Source organism: Hyla sarda, unplaced genomic scaffold (assembly GCF_029499605.1).
Source record: "Hyla sarda isolate aHylSar1 unplaced genomic scaffold, aHylSar1.hap1 scaffold_259, whole genome shotgun sequence".
Taxonomy (NCBI): Eukaryota; Metazoa; Chordata; class Amphibia; order Anura; family Hylidae; genus Hyla; species Hyla sarda.
Window position 1 is genome coordinate 278,078 of NW_026609279.1, and position 14,534 is coordinate 292,611.

Genomic DNA, 14,534 nt, shown 5'->3' on the forward strand with positions numbered 1-14,534 from the left:
TCATCGATCACTGGTTTCCTATGAGAAATCAGTGAGCAATGATAAAGATCAGTGTGTGCAGTGTTATAGGTCCCTATGGGATAACAATGATCAGTATAAGAGATCAGTGTGTGCAGTGTTATAGGTCCCTATGGGATAACAATGATCAGTATAAGAGATCAGTGTGTGCAGTGTTATAGGTCCCTATGGGATAACAATGATCAGTATAAGAGATCAGTGTGTGCAGTGTTATGGGTCCCTGTGGGATAACAATGATCAGTATAAGAGATCAGTGTGTACAGTGTTATAGGTCCCTATGGGATAACAATGATCAGTATAAGAGATCAGTGTGTGCAGTGTTATGGGTCCCTGTGGGACCTATAACACTGCAAAAAAAAAGTGAAAAAAAAGTGAATGAATATCATTTAACCCCTTCCCTATTAAAAGTTTGAATCACCCCCCTTTTACCATAAAAAAACACAGTGTAAATAAAAATAAACATATATGGTATCACTGCGTGCGAAAATGTCCGAATTATAAAAATATATCGTTAAATAAACCGCTCGGTCAATGGCGTACGCGCAAAAAAATTCCAAAGTCCTATCAATGCAAAAATGGTACCGTTAAAAACTTCAGATCACGGCGCAAAAAATGAGCTCTCATACCGCCCCATATACGGAAAAATATATGTTATAGGGGTCAGAAGATGACAATATTAAACATATACATTTTCCTGCATGTAATTATGATTTTTTCCGAAGTGCGACAAAATCAAACCTATATAAGTAGGGGATCATTATAATCATATGGACCTACAGAATAAAGATAAGGTGTCATTTTTACCGAAAAATATACTACGTAGAAACGGAAGCCCCCAAAAGTTACAAAACAGCGTTTTTTTTTCAATTTTGTCGCACAATGATTTTTTTTCCGTTTCACGGTAGATTTTTGGGCAAAATGACTGACGTCATTACAAAGTAGAATTGGTGGCGCAAAAAATAAGCAATCATATGGATTTTTAGGTGCAAAATTGAAAGAGTTATGATTTTTTAAAGGCAAAGAGCAAAAAACGAAAATGCAAAAACGGAAAAAACCCCGGTCCTTAAGGGGTTAAAGCTGTTAATATTTCCTGCTGAGACCAGTTCCTGAGGTAGACCTTTCCATAAATTCACAGTCCTCACGGTAAAGAAGGCGTGTCGCCCCTTGAGACTAAACTTTTTCTTCTCCAGACGGAGGGAATGCCCCCTCGTCCTTTGGGGGGGGTTTAACCTGGAACAGTTTTTCTCCATATTTTTTGTATGGGCCATTTATATTCTTATATACGTTTATCATATCCCCCCTTAAACGTCTCTTCTCAAGACTAAACAATTGTAACTCCTTTAATCGCTCCTCATAGCTAAGATGTTCCATGCCCCATATTAGTTTAGTCGCCCGTCTCTGCACCCTTTCCAGCTCCGCAGTGTCCCTTTTATGGACAGGTGCCCAAAACTGAACAGCATATTCCAGGTGAGGTGTGTATGGTATGTGGAATCCTATAGAAGTCTATGGGCTCTAATTTGAGGCAGAATTCCGTATGTGTGAACAGACCCTTAGAGGGGGAAAACCTCGGGGGGGGGGGGGGGGGGGGGTTGTGAAGGGGTTAATATCGCCGTAAAAAGGCGTATCTGCGGTTAAGTTTTGAAGCAAGATGATTGTATGGGAGAGATTCTGGGTGCAATGAAATGAGTCAAAATTAATTAACCCCTTCATGGCATCAAAGGTAAATGTACGTCCTTTTGACCTGTCTATAACCATGGGCTCGACAAGTCCTGGGCGCCAGTATCAATGAAGACAAAAAGGGGTCCATCCCTATACTAGCATGGTGTACCTAATAAAGTGGACAGTGAGTGTATACAGGAGTCACTACTGACCCATCACAGTCATATGCAGGATGACAAGAAGCTTATATTCCGTTACAATGTACCAGTGACAGCACAGCATCTACTGCGCATGAGCCAAGAGTTCAACACGCGTTTGTAAACAACAGAAGCCCCTCCCAGTCTCCGCCCATCGCTTTCCATGAACACGCCCACCTTTTCCCCTTACCTGGAGGCAAAACGGAGAGTGGGAGAAGACTCCGCCCCGCATAGTGATGGATAGCTTCATCAGCCAATGGGAGAAGACTGATCCCATAGCAACTGTCATCCTGTCCAATCAGAGAGAGGAGGAGGCGGGGCGGGAGCTGTCAGGCTGTGAAGTCTTCTCCACGTCTGGCAGAACGTCTTGTGCTGGAGACGGGAGAGGTAGGAGCCGTGTGTGTACGTGATGGTGTGTACTGTGCCCACACGACGGCGCGGTATCTGCTGCGTGTGCGGTGTGTGCAGTGCGGGCTCCGGAGGGGTGTACTTTATGTATAGTGTGTGTATGTATAGTATATATGTATGGTGTGTATGTATAGTATATGTATGGTGTGTATGTATGGTGTATATGTATGGTGTATATGTATAGTGTATGTATGGTGTATATGTATGGTGTATATGTATGGTGTATGTATGGTGTATATGTATAGTGTATGTATGGTGTGTATGTATGGTGTGTATGTATGGTGTATGTATGGTGTATGTATTGTGTGTATGTATGGTGTGTATATATAGTGTATGTATGGTGTGTATGTATGGTGTATGTATGGTGTGTATGTATGGTGTATGTATGGTGTGTATGTATAGTGTATGTATGGAGTGTATGTATAGTGTATGTATGGTGTGTATATATAGTGTATGTATGGTGTGTATATATAGTGTATGTATGGTGTGTATGTATGGTGTATGTATGGTGTGTATGTATAGTGTATGTATGGAGTGTATGTATAGTGTATGTATGGTGTATATGTATGGTGTATAGTGTATGTATGGTGTATATGTATAGTATATGTATGGTGTATATGTATAGTATATGTATGGTGTATAGTGTATGTATGGTGTATATGTATAGTATATGTATGGTGTATATGTATAGTATATGTATGGTGTATAGTGTATGTATGGTGTATGTGTATGTATGGTGTATGTGTATATATAGTGTATGTATGGTGTGTATATATAGTGTATGTATGGTGTGTATATATAGTGTATGTATGGTGTGTATATATAGTGTATGTATGGTGTGTATATATAGTATATGTATGGTGTATATGTATAGTATATGTATGGTGTATAGTGTATGTATGGTGTATGTGTATATATAGTGTATGTATGGTGTGTATGTATAGTGTATGTATGGTGTATAGTGTATGTATGGTGTATATGTATGGTGTATATGTATAGTGTATATGTATGGTGTATATGTATAGTATATGTATGGTGTGTATATATAGTGTATGTATGGTGTATATGTATAGTATATGTATGGTGTGTATATATAGTGTATGTATGGTGTGTATGTATATGTATGGTGTGTATGTATATGTATGGTGTATGTATGGTGTGTATGTATATGTATGGTGTATGTATGGTGTATATGTATAGTGTATGTATGGTGTATATGTATAGTGTATGTATGGTGTATGTATTGTGTGTATGTATGGTGTGTATGTATGGTGTGTATGTATGGTGTGTATGTATAGTGTATGTATGGTGTGTATGTATAGTGTATGTATGGTGTGTATGTATAGTGTATGTATGGTGTGTATATATAGTGTATGTATGGTGTGTATGTATGGTGTATATGTATGGTGTATGTATGGTGTGTATGTATAGTGTATGTATGGTGTATATGTATGGTGTATAGTGTATGTATGGTGTATATGTATAGTATATGTATGGTGTATATGTATAGTATATGTATGGTGTATAGTGTATGTATGGTGTATATGTATAGTATATGTATGGTGTATATGTATAGTATATGTATGGTGTATAGTGTATGTATGGTGTATGTGTATATATAGTGTATGTATGGTGTGTATATATAGTGTATGTATGGTGTGTATATATAGTGTATGTATGGTGTGTATATATAGTGTATGTATGGTGTGTATATATAGTGTATGTATGGTGTGTATATATAGTATATGTATGGTGTATATGTATAGTATATGTATGGTGTATAGTGTATGTATGGTGTATGTGTATATATAGTGTATGTATGGTGTGTATATATAGTGTATGTATAGTGTATGTATGGTGTATATGTATGGTGTATAGTGTATGTATGGTGTATATGTATGGTGTATATGTATAGTGTATATGTATGGTGTATATGTATAGTATATGTATGGTGTGTATATATAGTGTATGTATGGTGTATATGTATAGTATATGTATGGTGTGTATATATAGTGTATGTATGGTGTGTATGTATGGTGTGTATGTATAGTGTATGTATGGTGTGTATGTATAGTGTATGTATGGTGTGTATGTATAGTGTATGTATGGTGTGTATGTATAGTGTATGTATGGTGTGTATGTATAGTGTATGTATGGTGTATATGTATAGTGTATATGTATAGTGTATGTATGGTGTATAGTGTATGTATGGTGTATATGTATAGTATATGTATGGTGTATATGTATAGTATATGTATGGTGTATAGTGTATGTATGGTGTATATGTATAGTGTATGTATGGTGTGTATGTATAGTGTATGTATGGTGTGTATATATAGTGTATGTATGGTGTGTATATATAGTGTATGTATGGTGTGTATATATAGTGTATGTATGGTGTGTATATATATAGTGTATGTATGGTGTGTATATATAGTGTATGTATAGTGTATGTATGGTGTGTATGTATAGTGTATGTATAGTGTATGTATGGTGTATATGTATGGTGTATATGTATAGTGTATGTATGGTGTGTATATATAGTGTATGTATGGTGTGTATATATAGTGTATGTATGGTGTGTATGTATAGTGTATGTATGGTGTGTATGTATAGTGTATGTATGGTGTGTATGTATAGTGTATGTATAGTGTATGTATGGTGTATATGTATGGTGTATATGTATAGTGTATGTATGGTGTATAGTGTATGTATGGTGTATAGTGTATGTATGGTGTGTATGTATAGTATATGTATGGTGTGTATATATAGTGTATGTATGGTGTATATGTATAGTGTATGTATGGTGTATATGTATAGTGTATGTATGGTGTATGTATGGTGTATATGTATAGTATGTGTATAGTGTATGTATGGCGTGTATGTATGGTGTATATGTATAGTGTATGTATGGTGTATAGTGTATGTATAGTGTATGTATGGTGTATATATAGTGTATGTATGGTGTCTATATAAATAGTGTATGTATGGTGTGTATATATAGTGTATGTATGGTGTGTGTATATATAGGGTATGTATGGTGTATGTGTATAGTGTATGTATGGTGTATATGTATAGGGTATGTATGGTGTATGTGTATAGTGTATGTATGGTGTATATGTATAGTATGGTGTATAGTGTATGTATGGTGTATATCTATAGTGTATGTATGGTGTGTGTATGTATGGTGCGTATGTATATGTATGGTGTGTATGGTGCGTATGTATATGTATGGTGCGTATGTATATGTATGGTGTATATGTATCGTATATGTATGTATATGTATGGTGTGTATGTGTATGTATATGAATGGTGTATATGTATGTATATGTATGGTGTGTATGTGTGTGTATGGTGCGTGTGTATGTATGGTGCGTATGTATGTATGGTGCGTATGTATGGTGTGTATGTATATGTATTGTATATGTATGGTATGTATGTATATGTATGGTGCGTATGTATATGTATTGTATATGTATGGTGCGTATGTATATGTATGGTGTATATGTATAGTATATGTATGGTGTATGTGTATGGTGTGTATATATAGTGTGTGTATAGTGTATGTATGGTGTGTGTATATATAGTGTATATATAATGTATGTATAGTGTATGTATGGTGTATGTATGGTTTATATGTATAGTGTATGTATGGTTTGTATGTATAGTGTATGTATGGTGTGTATATATAGTGTATGTATGGTGTGTGTGTATATATAGTGTATGTATGGTGTGTGTGTATATATAGTGTATGTATGGTGTATGTATATATAGTGTATGTATGCTGTGTATTTATGGTGTATATGTATAGTGTATGTATGGTGTATATGTATAGTGTATGTATGGTGTATATGTATAGTGTATGTATGGTGTGTGTGTATATATAGTGTATGTATGTATGGTGTATATGTATAGTGTATATGTATAGTGTATGTATGGTGTATATGTATAGTGTATGTATGGTGTATATGTATAGTGTATGTATAGTGTATGTATGGTGTATGTATGGTGTGTATATATAGTGTATGTATGGTGTGTATGCATATGTATGGTGTGTATGCATATGTATAATATATGTATGGTGTATATGTATGGTGTGTATGGTGTGTATGTGTATGTATATGTATGGTGTATATGTATGGTGTGTATGTATATGTATGGTGTGTATGGTGCGTATGTATATGTATGGTGTGTATGGTGTGTATGTATGTGTATGGTGCGTATGTATATGTATGGTGTGTATGTATGGTGTGTATGTATATGTATAGTATATGTATGGTATATGTATGGTGCGTATGTATATGTATGGTGCGTATGTATGGTATATGTATGGTGCGTATGTATGGTATATGTATGGTGCGTATGTATATGTATGGTGCGTATGTATGGTATATGTATGGTGCGTATGTATATGTATCGTATATGTATGGTGCGTATGTATGGTATATGTATGGTGCGTATGTATATGTATCGTATATGTATGGTGCGTATGTATGGTATATGTATGGTGCGTATGTATATGTATCGTATATGTATGGTGCGTATGTATATGTATGGTGTATATGTATAGTGTATGTATGGTGTTTATGTGTATGTATGGTGCGTATGTGTATATATGGTGTGTATGGTGTGTATGTATATATGGTGTGTATGTATATGTATGGTGTATGTATGGTGTGTATGTATATGTATGGTGTATGTATGGTGTATATGTATAGTGTATGTATGGTGTGTATGTATGGTGTGTATGTATATGTATGGTGCGTGTGTATGTATATGTATGGTGCGTATGTATATGTATGGTGTATATGTATGGTGCGTATGTATATGTATCGTATATGTATGGTGCGTATGTATATGTATGGTGTATATGTATAGTGTATGTATGGTGCGTATGTATGATGTGTATGTATGGTGTGTATGTATATGTATGGTGTGTATGTATGGTGTGTATGTGTATGTATGGTGTGTATGTATGTGTATGGTGTGTATGTATATGTATGGTGTGTATGTATGGTGCGTATGTATATGTATCGTATATGTATGGTGCGTATGTATATGTATCGTATATGTATGGTGCGTATGTATATGTATGGTGTATATGTATAGTGTATGTATGGTGCGTATGTATGATGTGTATGTATGGTGCGTATGTATATGTATGGTGTATATGTATAGTGTATGTATGGTGCGTATGTATGGTGCGTATGTATGATGTGTATGTATGGTGTGTATGTATATGTATGGTGTGTATGTATATGTATGGTGTGTATGTATGTATATGTATGGTGTGTATGTATGGTGCGTATGTATGTATATGTATGGTGTGTATGTATCGTGTGTATGTATATGTATGGTGCGTAATGTATGGTGTGTATGTATGGTGTGTATGTATATGTATGGTGCGTATGTATATGTATGGTGCGTATGTATATGTATGGTGCGTATGTATATGTATGGTGTGTATGTATGGTGCGAATGTATGTATATATATGGTGCGTAATGTATGGTGTGTATGTATGGTGTGTATGTATGGTGTGTATGTATGGTGTGTATGTATGGTGTGTATGTATGGTGTGTATGGTGCGTATGTATGGTGCGTATGTATATGTATGGTGTGTATGTATGGTGCGTATGTATGTATATGTATGGTGTGTATGTATATGTATGGTGTGTATGTATATGTATGGTGTGTATGTGTATGTATATGTATGGTGTGTATGTATGGTGTGTATGTATATGTATGGTGCGTATGTATATGTATGGTGTGTATGTATGGTGTGTATGTATATGTATGGTGCGTATGTATGGTGTGTATGTATATGTATGGTGCGTATGTATATGTATGGTGTGTATGTATGGTGTGTATGTATATGTATGGTGCGTATGTATGGTGTGTATGTATATGTATGGTGTGTATGTATGGTGCTTATGTATGGTGTGTATGTAAATGTATGGTGCGTATGTGTGTATGTATAGTGTATGTGTGTGTGGTGGTGGTGGTGATGATGTAGCAGAGCTGTGTGTGGTGTAGCGGAGCTGTGTGTGTGTGTGGTGTAGCGGAGCTGTGTGTGTGTGTGGTGTAGCAGAGCTGTGTGTGTGTGTGGTGTAGCAGAGCTGTGTGTGTGTGGTGTAGCAGAGCTGTGTGTGTGGTGGTGGTGGTGTAGCGGAGCTGTGTGTGTTGTGCGCTCTCAGTGCCTCATGTCATGCTTTTTTCATGCCCTCAGGTTTTCCTCTGGATCCCAGGGATGTGTCTCCCGATCCGGTCTTCTGTGTGACCCCCAGATCTGCCCGACCTCATGATGGGCTGAGGGGCCCCGCAACCTGTAGAGCCCCTGAGGAAGGAGAATGACCCACAGAGCAAGCCCGGCCAAAGCCTATGACTTCCTGCTGAAGTTTCTGCTTGTGGGGGACAGTGATGTGGGGAAAGGGGAGATACTGGCCAGTCTACAGGATGGCGCCACTGAGTCACCATATGGCTACAATATGGGTAAGTGCTGTATGATACATCACATGATCCACTGTATAGTAGTTATATTCTTTTATATAGGAGCAGGATTATAGTAGTTATATTCTTGTATATAGGAGGCAGTATTATAGTAGTTATATTCTTGTATATAGGAGGCAGTATTATAGTAGTTATATTCTTGCATATAGGAGGCAGTATTATAGTAGTTATATTCTTGTGTATAAGAGCAGTATTATAGTAGTTATATTCTTGTATATAGGAGCAGTATTATAGTATTTATATTCATTTATATAGGGGGCAGTATTATAGTAGTTATATTCTTGTATATAGGAGCAGTATTATAGTAGTTATATTCTTGTATATAGGAGCAGTATAATAGTAGTTATATTCTTGTATAGAGGAGCAGTATTATAGTAGTTATATTCTTGTATAGAGGAGCAGTATTATAGTAGTTATATTCTTGTATAGAGGAGCAGTATTATAGTAGTTATATTCTTGTATATAGGGGCAGTATTATAGTAGTTATATTCTTGTATATAGGAGCAGTATTATAGTAGTTATATTCTTGTCTATAGGAGGCAGTATTATAGTAGTTATATTCTTGTCTATAGGAGGCAGTATTATAGTAGTTATATTCTTGTATAGAGGAGCAGTATTATAGTAGTAATATTCTTGTATAGAGGGGCAGTATTATAGTAGTTATATTCTTGTATAGAGGAGCAGTATTATAGTAGTTATATTCTTGTATATAGGAGCAGTATTATAGTAGTTATATTCTTGTATATAGGAGCAGTATTATAGTAGTTATATTCTTGTATATAGGAGCAGTATTATAGTAGTTATATTCTTGTGTATACGAGCAGTATTATAGTAGTTATATTCTTGTATATAGGAGGCAGTATTATAGTAGTTATATTCTTGTATATAGGAGGCAGTATTATAGTAGTTATATTCTTGTATATAGGAACAGTATTATAGTAGTTATATTCTTGTATATAGGAGGCAGTATTATAGTAGTTATATTCTAGCATATAGGAGGCAGTATTATAGTAGTTATATTCTTGTGTATAAGAGCAGTATTATAGTAGTTATATTCTTGTATATAGGAGCAGTATTATAGTAGTTATATTCTTGTATATAGGAGCAGTATTATAGTAGTTATATTCTTGTATATAGGAGCAGTATTATAGTAGTTATATTCTTGTATAGAGGAGCAGTATTATAGTAGTTATATTCTTGTATAGAGGAGCAGTATTATAGTAGTTATATTCTTGTATAGAGGAGCAGTATTATAGTAGTTATATTCTTGTATATAGGGGCAGTATTATAGTAGTTATATTCTTGTATATAGGAGCAGTATTATAGTAGTTATATTCTTGTCTATAGGAGGCAATTTTTATTAGTAAAAAAAAAAACAGAAATATTACAGTACATTCGACCACAAAAACTAAATGAAAACAATAATCACGTATTATATATCATACACTTGCATTAAAGAGAAAATAAATAAATAACAACACAAAAACATCATGAAGGTGAATATTATTCTATATGTACATTCCTCCATAATGAACGATTTTTCCCATCCTTCCTGACCTCCAAACATTTGATCCACCTCAGTTCTGACATGATCAGGTCCACTGCTCTCCTATCATGGAAGGGTTCACTGTACATGGACACGCGGGTTCTGGTGTGCCAGTGATAGTATTTTATGACGGTGATGATCAGATATAACGTCTCCCGGTCAATGTCCCTCACACTAGATGTTACACCATATATAATTTCAGGGTATTTTAGGGTCTGTAGTCTCAGGATCTTAAGCTTCCTGGATATCGCCTGCCATATGTGTCGCCCTCCCCAACACTCCAATATAAAATGTGTCATGGTCTCCTCCTCCTGACACCCCAAGGGACACTTGCGATCTGACAGACTCAGATATCTTAAATTCCCCCTGACAAATAGTTTGCCGTGTAAGGACAGCCAGGCGATGTCATGAAATTTTTTCGGGAGCCTAACACTATTCAGGAGTCTCAGACTGTCCTGTAAGATGGCGGATGTACAGTCCTTCAGAGCTGGCTGTAAATAGAAGAACGTCCTACACACCATGACATACAGGTCCTTACGGGTCTTACACTCTATATAGGACTTCTCAATGCGCCATCTCTTCAGACATCTGAGCCCGTATTCCAGGTACGGGGGGAGGTAGTCACGCGTCCATCTCCCCCTCTTGAGACTGCCGCCTCGCACCCAAGACTCTGCAAAAGGCAATATCCAGTCCCTGATACTATTCACCCACAGGGAGCTGTTGTTTGAGTCCATGCAACCAAAATTAACTTTTAGAAACATGGAGTCAAAGAACACCCTTGGATTCAGCATATCCAACCCACCCTCTCTCCTCTGTAGGTAGGTGACCCCTCTTTTTATCAGATTCAACCTGTTCCCCCAAAACATCCGGAAGAACAGGCTAAAGAGCCGAGCGGAGAAACATTCTGGCAAAGGAAAAACGACAGAGACATACAAGAAGACGGGGACCAGGTAAGTCTTCAACATTGTAACCCTTTCTCTATAGGTCAGCCTCCAGTTCTTCCATCGCTGAACCTTTGCATTTCCGGCTTCCAACTTCTCTTCCCAATTTAGTTTGGCATTATCGTCCCTCCCAAATTTGACCCCTAGGATTTTAATATAGGAGGAGGCTCTCACAAATTGGGGCAGATCAAAGTCTGGATCAGAATCAGATATCCAGAGAGCTTGACTCTTCTCAAAGTTGACCAGAGACCCTGAGGCCTCCGAGTAACTTCTGATGGCCATAGACAACATCTCCACCTCACGAGGCTCAGATATCACTACAGTCACATCATCCGCATAGGCAACAACACTCAGGGGCAGGGAGTGGGGGACCGGCACCCCCTGAAAACCACACTCCTGCAGTGACCTCAGAAACGGATCTAAGGCAAATACATACAGCAGCGGACTCAGTGGGCAACCTTGTCTCACCCCCGCCTCAACCCTGAAGGTGTCACCCTGCCAACCATTGATCAGAGGAAAGCTCTCGGCCTCACAATACAAAGTCTTCAGCCAATCGATGAATTGTCCCGGAATACCGTACTTTGACAAAGTGGCCCATAGATACTCGTGATCTACTCTGTCAAAGGCTTTAGCCTGGTCAAGACTGACAACATATCTCCCACACCTCAGGGCTTTACATCTCTCAAACATCTCCCTTATGGAGATCACTGCCCCAGAGATGTTCCGCCCTTTTACTGTGCCATACTGACAGCCTGCCAACAGTGCCGGGGACAGACAAACTAACCTAGAAAACAGGATTTTTGCCAGAATCTTCCTGTCGACATTCAAGAGGGCAATTGGCCTCCAGTTCTTGATGTCACTCGGCTCTTTACCTTTAGACAGCAGAATCAGCGAGGACACTCTCATGGATGGAGGCATCAGGTGACTTTCTAGACAATTTGTGTAAACATCCACGAGGATTGGGGCCAAGAGGTCTCTGAATGTCTTATAGAATTCTGCTGTTATCCCATCCGGACCTGGTGCCTTCTTCAGATGTAACTTATCAATGGCCTCTTTGACCTCCGCCACCGTCAATTCTGCTGTCAAAGGAGAAAAGTCCAAATCATTAGTATCAGGGAGCGGAGTTGTCTCCAAGAATTGGGTCATCTTGTCTCTATCCAAAACCTTCCTCTGAAACAAGTCAGCATAGTACGATCTCACCACCCCCAGGATACCCTCCCGAGATTCCTGCAAAACACCCTGGGAGTCAGTGAGACCGGTGACAGATTTATTTGCCACCCGCTCCCGGCAATTCTCAAAGGGATCAGGAGACCCTAAGGACCCATAATCCCTTTCAAGAACCAGGGAGGTATACCTGCTGTACTGATACTGCCTTATCTCAGATTTCAGCCGGTCTATCCTTTGTTGGTCCCCACCCGCCGAATATAGTGACTCCAATTCTTTGCGCAGCTTGAGATACTGGCCATACTTACTCCTCCCCTTTTTAAAGGACAGTCTCTTTAAGAGGGTTCTGATCTCATCCTTGACATCCTCCCACCAGGCGGCCATATCATCATAGAAGTCCACCCGCTCTAGCTGACTCTGCATGAAGGAATGAACACATGTCTGAACATAGTCATCCTCCAACATACTAGAGTTGAGCTTCCATAGCCCCCTACCAATATCTGGGCGCTTAGTGGCTCCTAAACAGAAAACCAAGGCCATATGATCTGAATATGGGACAACTTTCTCACACATCTCACTAACCATTTCTGCAGGACTCACAAACGCCATGTCAATCCTACTGCTCCTGTCAGAACATGTGTATGTAAATTTTGGTTTTCTACCGCCCCGTGTAAAGACATCACTTAACCCGGACTGCAAGATCATGTTATTAAGGACTTTTGAGTCCCTGGCCACCGCTCTACCTGAGGACCTGTCACCTGAAGTCCTAGTGACATTGAAATCCCCGGCCATTATAACAGGGACAGCTGTAAACAGATATGGCTTGACATCATTAAACAACTGGACCCTTTCTGTCACTGTCTGCGGGCCATAGATATTTATGAGCCGGAGCCTTCTACCATGTATAGTGACCTCAAGGATCAGACACCTTCCCATGATGACCTCTGTCATCCTATGTATTGTCACATCCCTGGTGGTAAACAATATGGCCACCCCGGCATAAGGCTCCACAGCCAGTGACCAGAAAGAGGGACCAGACGTCCATTCCCTCTCAGCCTCACGTAGGTGCCCCAGTGTAGTCAGGCGTGTCTCCTGTAAGAAGATGACATCTCTGTCCAGATATCTAAGATGGTCATAAACTATGTGCCGTGTCCTCTTCACTTTAATACTGTTCACATTACTTGAAGCAAGTTTTAAAGTAAACCCAGCCATGATAAGATAGTACAAGAAGAGCAGAGACCTGACGCCCATCATCACAAGTCAGAATCTGAGTCCCGCTGTCCACCACCTGTCTCCATGTCTGACTCTGCATTAGCTTTTACAGTCTGGGGTTTTCTTTTTATTGGGGGTTGGTCCCTTGTGTCATCATCACATTCGTCCTCTATTCTTTTTAACTCTGTGTCTAAATCACCGTCAAACTCTGACAGAACCTCGTATCTGTTGGACACGACCATTACTCCTGCCCCATTGTTGACCTTTTTCTGACTGGTGGTATACTCTCTCTCTGGCCTGCGGGATGAGGTGTCTTTTTTCCTTCTTTTAATTTTCTGGGCCTTACTTTCCTCAGATGCAGATGGGGATACAGAAGAGGATACCCCCGGTTGCTGCTGGTCCTGTGGGACAACCTCCATTCCACCTTGTGTGTTTTCTAACTGCTGAGGTGTTGGTGCGGTGTTACCCAAGTCTGGCTGGACCTCCTGTCTTGTTAATATAGACCCAGATATCAAAATCTCCTCCTCTACAGCCTCTGCCCCCGCCACAAGGTCCTCATCAGGAAGCTCCCGGCAGATGTTGTGCCAGGCATTGGGACAGTCCCGGTGAGGGTGACCGATCTCACCACAGAGATTGCACCTGATGTTCTGGCAGTCAGCACTTAGGTGACCAGTTTCCCCACATAGATTACATTTTACCACTGTACATGTATTTGCCAGATGGCCAGGTTTACCACATTTAAAGCACTTTCTGGGCTGACCAGGGTAGAAACAAACGCCCTTTTCCCTCCCAATGAAGAAGGAGTTGGGCAGATGTTGTGTGATGTTCCCATGTTGGCGCAGCTTCACCAGGACCTTCCACCCTCCAGTCCAGATACCGTC

General features: G+C 38.9%; 2 protein-coding genes across 3 annotated transcripts in view; one reads left to right on the top strand and one right to left on the bottom strand.

The window, feature by feature from the left end:
* Positions 1-14,534, bottom strand: part of TBCD (tubulin folding cofactor D) — a 324,749-nt gene that overhangs the window by 263,822 nt on the left and 46,393 nt on the right. The window lies entirely within an intron of this gene.
* The window catches only part of RAB40B (RAB40B, member RAS oncogene family), a 51,365-nt gene continuing 38,955 nt past the window's right edge, over positions 2,125-14,534 (top strand). For both annotated transcript variants that reach the window (XR_008869228.1, XM_056553211.1), the window contains exons 1-2: positions 2,125-2,261; positions 8,510-8,772. Coding sequence is in view for 1 of the 2 variants with exons in the window: in XM_056553211.1 (XP_056409186.1) it covers positions 8,631-8,772 (142 nt within the window). In the remaining variant the exon portion in view is untranslated. The remainder of the gene's footprint in view (positions 2,262-8,509; positions 8,773-14,534) is intronic.